Source organism: Sorex araneus, chromosome 1 (genome assembly GCF_027595985.1).
Source record: "Sorex araneus isolate mSorAra2 chromosome 1, mSorAra2.pri, whole genome shotgun sequence".
Lineage (NCBI taxonomy): Eukaryota > Metazoa > Chordata > Mammalia > Eulipotyphla > Soricidae > Sorex > Sorex araneus.
In genome coordinates, this window is record NC_073302.1 from 296,072,897 (window position 1) to 296,081,384 (window position 8,488).

At 36.1% G+C, this 8,488-nt stretch overlaps 1 protein-coding gene across 1 annotated transcript; it reads right to left on the reverse strand.

Moving 5' to 3' along the window:
* Positions 1-7,696: 7,696 nt before the first annotated feature.
* Positions 7,697-8,055, reverse strand: LOC101551677 (protein FAM136A-like). The gene has a single exon (XM_055124022.1). It carries the CDS (start codon positions 8,053-8,055, stop codon positions 7,720-7,722), a length of 336 nt encoding a protein of 111 aa, XP_054979997.1. The 3' UTR covers positions 7,697-7,719.
* Between the last annotated feature and the right edge of the window lie 433 nt (positions 8,056-8,488).

Genomic DNA, 8,488 nt, shown 5'->3' on the forward strand with positions numbered 1-8,488 from the left:
CAATTTGAAAGGCACTTTCAGTGGGTTGGATCCATTGGACATCTTGAACTGCTTTGAAACACATGAAGTTAAAGCACCAATTGCTCTTTTTGGAATTACTTTGCCCTTGATTTTTTACAACCTTGTGTATTTTAATGGAAATTGAATCCATGTGCTTTTTATTATTCATTTACACTATTAGATCATCAAAATACAAACTTTAAGGGTGATTTGATAGTCATGAGGACTATAGAGATTTTTTTGATAATCCTTTGGGAGCGTTAAAGAAATGTAGGGAGATTTCATTTTCCATTCTAACCTAAATTTCTGGAATTTTAACACAGTGTGTCCTAAATTTGTCTGTGCGAGAGAAAAGAAAGGTGCTGGTGAAATGCTCTCCATAAGCAAAGTGCTAAAGCATGTGTAATTCAGAGCATATTTACCACACGCATGGGCTTTTAGAGTTTTTCATCCCTATGAAAAGATCCAAAAGTATTAATTTGCTTTACTGGAGATGCGTTCCTTGTCAAGCTTTATGTTTCTGTATTTGAATACATTACTACTCACTCAGTGTTATTAAGCATTTCATTGCACTTTATTTGAAGTGTTCAATAATCATTTAGCATTTATTTTCCACACAGAGTGTGAATTTATTTTTATGTGAGGTGTAAAAAATTACCATACATTATAATATATATGTATGTATGTATGACTGCTTCCATAAATTGCTGTTTCCACTGGGTTATATTCGTGGTAGGTAAAATTGCTAGTAATATTATAAGAGAAAATTGAATTTTAAGCCAGTCATTTTCTGGTCAATTTGTGTTTTTTAATAACTAAATTAGTATTTTTCTTGGTTAAAAATTTATTAAAGATGTGTTAGGTAACATAATCATCCCACAAATTAATTTCCCTTGCCCGACTTTTCAAACTGGAATACTAATTCCTATAGTTTATTTGTTCATTTGTTTTTGTGCTTGGCAAAATTTAACTGTGCTCAGAGCTTAATTCTGGCACAGTGCTCAGGGATCACTCCTAGTGGTCTCAGCAGACACTGTACTATGGTAGAATGTGGTTGGCCGTGTGCAAAGCAAGTACTTATCTGCTGTATTATATATCAAGCCCTTGATTTCTGTTTTTAATTACTCTAGTTAATATACATTAGAATCATTTCATCTGAGTTCCCATTTAAAGATAAATTTACCCGTATAAAAATATTGTAATGTCAATTAAGTTTCATTTTATGCAATTTGCTTTACATTCATCACATACTGAGAGTTCCACGTTATAGGGAGCTATTTTTCTAATGGGTTACTATCATTTCCTATTGAATAGTAACCAGGATTCTCAGGATTTCTGCACATATTTATTTTTGTACAATTTAAATTCCAAATGTCAATATGAAATGCACATTTTTTTTTTACTTTCATTAATTGAAGTCTGAATTCTACCTTCAAATAGACTCATCAGTCAACAGGTTGATTGCTGTTGAAATCAATATAAGTTGTGTGTACTATTTTCTTTGGTGAAATACTTGGGATGTACTTTTTAATAAAAAAGTACATGAAAATTATCAGTGAGTTCAACATGCATTCCAATTTACCTTTGCTGTAGGCATGCCAGTCTAGAGTATATCTCAATTGTTTCTAAATAATATATGCAAGCCTCAAACTTTTAATAGAAGTCTGATTTCTTACAAATTATATCGGACTAGTGCGTTGGATATATTGTAAAATAAGTATTAAACCTACAATGTTAAGTTCCTTAACTGAGTGTGTATACATATATATATACATATACACACATGTGCATACATGTTATATACACATTATATATGTACATATACATTGTCACATATACGTATGTATATTGTAACTCTTGATTGATGTGATCAAAGGTGATAGGATTTTTAATTATGATTCCTAAGATGCATATCTTAGATATTGAAGTGAATAAACAATGCTATCTTTGTATTTTTAATTAAAATGTGTCTTGCTTAGTTTAGTGCACAAACCCATCAGACCTGAGAGTCAATTTCAGAATCAGGAATTCAAACCAGGATCCATGATGGCAGACAAGTGCTGTATATTACACACTGTATATATAGCACGGTCATTAAATTATAATGTTCCCAAGATAGATAAAGAGGTTTTATCAAAATATCAAATTTTATCTACTGAGTGCTTAGGAATACTTTATTATCATACCAGCACTTACTGAACATTGAACAATACTTATTTCATTTGCTTTATTTCTATTTTTTGTTTGTTTCTTTTTGTTCCATAAGTAACATGGACTTTGGTCATAATGAGTTAATAACTGGGCATGGATGTGTTATTTATTTCAGTCACTTTGTCTTGTGACTGAATTGTTTGAGTTAAAATAAAGGCCTTTTGATGAGACACATGACATTTACAGGTTCTTTCTTTAACTGTGTTATTTATTTAAGGTTAGTAGCTTTTAATGCTTGCAACTATCTTATCACTATCAACTATCACTAAAACTATCATCCCATTGAATATTGATTTTCTCTAGCGAGCCCAGTAACGTCTCCATTCGTCCTAGCCCTGAGATTTTAGCAGCCTCTCTTTACTCATCCTTCCCAATGGTGCTGCATTAGAGGCTCTTTCAGGGTCAGGGGAATGAAACCCATCATTGTTACAGTATTTGGCATATGAATATGTCATGGGGAGCTTGCCAGACTCTCTAGTGTGGGAAAGAAACTCTCAGTACCTGGCCAGGTTCTTCAAGAGGGAGAACTAGACTGTAAGATGTCTTCCAGGAGCTTGGTTTTACAGCCTCTGGATGTTGGCTGTTGATTGGATTACACCATCTTATCAAAGAAAAGAAATGGAGGCTCTTTGTCTGCTCTTGTGATTAAAATACCATGATCATTACAGTGAAAGATATATTTATCACTTGTGCAAATTTTTTCACTTTCAATTTTTCAATGTATCATATGTATATGATAAATTGATACATTCCTGTATAAATGTATAACTTTAAAAAGTTACTGAAGATTCTAACTTTTAAATATTTTATATTGAAGAGAATAAGTGGTATTTTTTCAGTTAAAATGATATTTCTTAAATGCCAATAATGTACAAATATGAAGATGATACACATATAATATAAAACACAATAATTTTTTAAAAAATATTCCAAATTGTAATGGAAAATTTTCACTCTCTATTTGTATATGCTCATATACATATTTATATATGGCACTGAAGTTATTTGGAAGAATTAACTTAAAGTTGCCTTTTCTTTGATTTGAACTTGCAATGCATATATTGAAAAAGTGATGTTTACTTGCTATCCATAAATAGTAATTATAAAGCAAAATGAACAGTTTTGTTTTGTTTCAAAGTATTTCACTTAGAAACACTTAAAGAATGTGTTATTATTATTTATTATAATATTTATAAATATTTATAAGATCTTACACTTTTTGTTGTAGTGTTTTTACTTAGATCCAATATTAAATCAGGAAATATTTTTTGTATTATCCTCATGGTCTACTTGGAGGAAATTAAAATAATAAAAAATGCCTTTATTTTGCTACAACCATGTAAGCCCATATTCAGGAGTTGATATAATAATGGATTTTGATATAGCTCTGTGAGAACCAGCACTGTTATTTTGATCACTGCCTGTCTTGCTCTCTTGGGTACACAAATGGGCCCGCACTTTCTGCAAACTATTGGCTCGTAAGCAAGCCTGCTGCATCTAAATAATTCGTGGAGTACAGGGATATGTATCCTGTTCTTGGTCCCCATTGACCGTTTATTTCTGTTTTATTGTTTTAATTATAAAGACCAATCTTCATTGTGACTGTCCTATGACATTTGTGTGTTACAAAGTCGTCTCAAATATTCATGTCCCTTTAAATGGTTGTGTAAGTTTGAGTTATATTAATTTGAAATTAATTCAGGGATCACATAATGCTGCTGGAATGGGTTTGAGGTGCATGGTGGTACTGAAACTAGAAGTTACAATTCAATGTTAAGTGACTGTTACATGACAAGTAAACACTTTTAATTGTGTTCTTCACCTCATTGACTTTAATGAGTCAATAATAGATGTAATAGGCACCTTAGGACCAGATGGCATAGGGTAAAAAATCCCCGGGAATACCATTTTTTCATCTCAAGTATCTGATGAATCTGTTAGCTTCCTGCTTAGGCAATTGTTGAAATTTCCTAGCAGCTGGTCAGTAACTTTGCACTGAAAGGACCAACCAGGGCTATTTATAGCTTAAGCTTCAGCTTTTTATTGACAGAGAAATTAAAGGTGACCACTACTTCTTTCTCAAATGTAAAAGAATATGAATCATAACTATGTATTTGGGCAAATTGTTTTTTTTTCAGTTGAGCAGAGATGTGGAAAATAACTTTGAAAAAGACTGCACAACCTAGATGTCAAATAATCAAAGTCACAAGGTATTATTATTAGTTATACATATTAGTTATATATATTATATTATTAGTTTGTAGCACTGTAGCACTGTCAACCCTTGTTCATTAATTTGCTTGAGTTGGCACCAGTAATGTCTCCATTGTGACTTGTTGTTACTGTTTTTGGCATATCAAATACACCACGGCTATCTTGCCAGGCTCTGCTGTGCAGAGGGGATACTCTCAGTAGCTTGCTGGGCTCTCCACGAGGGGCGGAGGAATCAAACCCGGGTTGGCTGCGTGCAAGGAAAATGCCTTCCCCACTGTGCTATCACTCCAGGCCCAAGAAAATATAGCTTTAAAAAAAAACATTCTTTAACTGTCCTTATGTTACTTTCCTTTACACACAGAGGTACAATTATGCACAGGAATTATGATTTGATTTTAATTGGTAAAATCAAATTTGCATTGTGGAAAGACCTTCCTTATTTGTAGCAAATATTAAAGATCTTTGGTCTTTCTGCCCAGCATTTGCTTTAGGAAGTGATGTTTAATAAAATACTTATTCCTTCCTTTGTATGCTTAATAATATACTTAAAATTGAAATTAAAATCTTTCCCATTTCTGTAACACCAAAACACTTATTCTCATATAACTGCTGCCTTGGCACTCAAAAAGTATTTTCAATTACTTAAATGTTATTGTCCTCTTGGAAGGGCAAATAAAACATTTACCTTGTTAACTTATATTACATTAAAAGAGAATTATCATTTCTTCTTATCAAACTTTAGAGCCCAGAAATGACATTAAAGCAGAATCACAGACCCACAGCAAATGAACACTACCATGAGATCAGTTTGTGAAGTCCTCCCCCTGCTTAAATACACACAGAATTAATACCAAAAGGATCTTACATTTCTGATCAAGAGCCTGCTCATAAAAATCCAAACATACAAACATGCTATCTATTGTAAAAAATAAGGACAATCATAAGTAAAACTAAAATAGTAAATAAGACATTTTTATAAAGTATTTTTTAAATATGTGGGTAATGTAACCAACCTTAAAGAAGTAAATATAAACATTTTCGAATGATTACATAAATAAAAATATATAAAACTTGACAGAAGAAGACTAGGTGTAGACGAGAGAGGCAGAACAGTGGCCAGGCCTTGCCCCTGAATGACCTGAGTTCAGACCCAGTAACACCTGTGTTCCCAGAGGCCACCAGCAATGCTTCCCTGAGTGCAGAGTCAGGAGAAAGCCCTGAGCATTGTCAGGTGTGCACAACTATCCACAAAAAAATAAAATAAAATAGGCTATCTGAATAATATATTGTCATGAATTATAAATTTAAACTGGAAACCTGTTCTACAGAATGACAAGCTGGTGCTTTGCTGATGAACTACAACAAATAATAAACTGAGATGCAATAAAAATGTTGGGAGAGTGTTCCCAAAAGCCATAATCACTGAGATGATACTTCTAAACATATTTTTCAGATTCCACATATCCTAAAGTATTATTACAAAGAGGTACATTCATCATCGTACTTCCTAAATATACATGTAAAATATTGCATAAGTTCACTGCATCACTGTCATTCTGTTGCTCATTGATTTGCTCAAGCGGGCACCAGTGACATCTCCTTTGTGAGACTTGTTGTTACTGTTTTTGTCATATCGAGTATGCCACGGGGAGCTTGCCAGGCTCTGCTGTGTGGGTGGAATACTCTTGGTAGCTTGCCAGGCTCTCCTACAGGGGCAGAGGAATCAAATCTGGTCAGCTGCATGCAAGGCAAATGCCCTACCAAATGCCCAATGTGCTACCACTCCAACCCAATTGCAATTGTTAATATTTATTACTGATTATGGGTCAGATACAAAACTTTTAGAGCAAGAAATGAGGGCTTCAAAAGGTGCAATGACTTAGGGAAGATAAATACTGAATATAAATACACAGGCTACAGCAGAGTCCCAAAATTATTTGGCCCATCCAACCCCTTCTCAGAAGAAAATAATTTTTTTTGGAGGAAAGATGAAATCTTATTTATTTTTTAGAACCAAACCACTAGGAAAATATATCACAATCTTGAACAACAAACAGACAGGCTATAGTATCAAGTAAAACATTGGTAAAAAGACAAGGCCCTTATCAAAATGAGAAGGCGCTAGTACCGGGACAATGAAGGATGTCAAGCCCCAGGCAAAAGTGTATTTGGTAAACGGGTTGTTTTCCTTTGCTCTAAAGGAATCACAACTTCTGCCAACCCTTAGCTACTTGCTTTTGTCTCTCTGTTGCCAAGGGATTGCTTCCCTAGGGCTCTGTCATTTTAGGGCCAGTGCATACTGAGTTTAGGCGTTCATTGCACTCTACCCATGAAAGCCAGATTTTTCTAGATCCAGTCAAACTCAACAGTGAAGAGTTGCTCTATCACTGTTCATTCCTGTACACTGCTATACACCCAACCGACTCCCCTCTCTCTCCCAGGGAGAGTGTCTCAATACTATCCTGCCACTCAGTTGCAGAAGGTCTCAGGTCCATTCCGGCAGCCAGTAAGAGAGAAGCTCCGCCTCAAACTCACTATAATATCACCTGTCATGTTTCTGCAGGGTCTCCAAGCTGAAAGACGCAATGCGGGAAAATTTCAAGGAGTGTACATTTACATTGTGATGGCCACAAATAGACACAAATAACTTCAAAGTTCTTAAACAAACTATCCTTGTTTCCCAACTCTATCTTAAAGCAATTTCTTGCTCTTGCATATAAAATACAACCAAGCAAAATGCAGACCAGTTCCCTCCCCCACCACACACCCCTAAATTAGGGACCTCCTGGATTTTTGCTTCACCGGTTTACAAAAAAACAATGTAGTGATCTTTACAGTCAACAGGAGGTTGGGACAAACACCTCCCTTCATTCTCCATCAGATCACTGGCAGATGAGAGGAACCTGCCAGCTTTCTGGTACCCAACTGAGTGCTAAGAAGCAGGTGGCACATTGGAGAACTATGGTCTGGTACGAGAGATCCTACAGCCAGGACAAACACTTGCCACAGATATTTAGGTTCTCAAATGTCTCCTGTGTTATCTCTGATCCAAACTTAAGCACCAGTTTTTTTTTTCTTTTTCACTTCTAAGGCTGGAAAAATAAAGGAACCAGTGTCCAGAGGCAAGTAACCAGCCTTAAACTTGCTGCCTTCTATTTTTCCCTTCATTTGTTCACACTGTTTAAAAAGACCAACATTCCCATTTTCTCTTCGAAAGAGACCCCTTCCCTTAGTCTCCATGGCCTGGGGCACAGACTTCTATTTTGCAATGGATGAGAGAGACTCTTTCATCTTTTAGGTCATGGTTGGGATGAGATGCATGTGGTCATCCACACACTTGGTCACACAACTCTCCAGCTGTCGTTTCACCTGAAGCTCTTTACTCCCTGCATCCACTGAATCTCGGGCTTTGTCGTTGCAATGCACGGTGCACCGGGCCAGGCGGTCCTGGAACTTCTCCAGCGCCCCTGTCACCAGGGCCTGGGCTTGGGCCAGCGGTGCATGGCAGCGCTCAATGCACTGGTGCACCTGTTGCATGGTTGCCTGGGTGTCCTCACAGCAGCTGGCACTGCACCAGAACATGACACTCTGCATCTTCCGGATGTTCTCTCGCTCCAAGCTCTTCACCATGGAGTCCACCGCCTCCTGCACCCACAACTGCTGCACCTCCGCCTTCCCGACCCCACGCTCCACGCCCGCTGCGCCTGCTCCCATATGGACTCCCGCTCGCGGGCCTGCCCCCAGCCAGCCGCTTCCCGGGTCAGCAGAAAAGAATTTTTTTTTAAGTGACTCAGCACCCCCTGGAAAGATATATAGGCGAAATATCAATAATATGTATAAAGAGAGTAGATAATGAATATATGTGCAACTTTTAGTCTTAAATGAGTATAGTGTTAGTATACTAATATTAGACAAAATATTAATATTATATATATATATCCCTGAAATAGTTAGGATTCAAATATTTATGATAATCTAGTATGCAAATGGATGGTTTAGCAGAAACTATGTTTCTATTGAAAAGCCTTTAAAATTAAGCACAGGATGTAATGGCTTTAGAATG

Excerpts from the sequence above, each read along its gene's own strand:
- LOC101551677 (XM_055124022.1), bottom strand. The coding sequence starts at position 8,055 with ATGGTGAAGAGCTTGGAGCGAGAGAACATCCGGAAGATGCAGAGTGTC.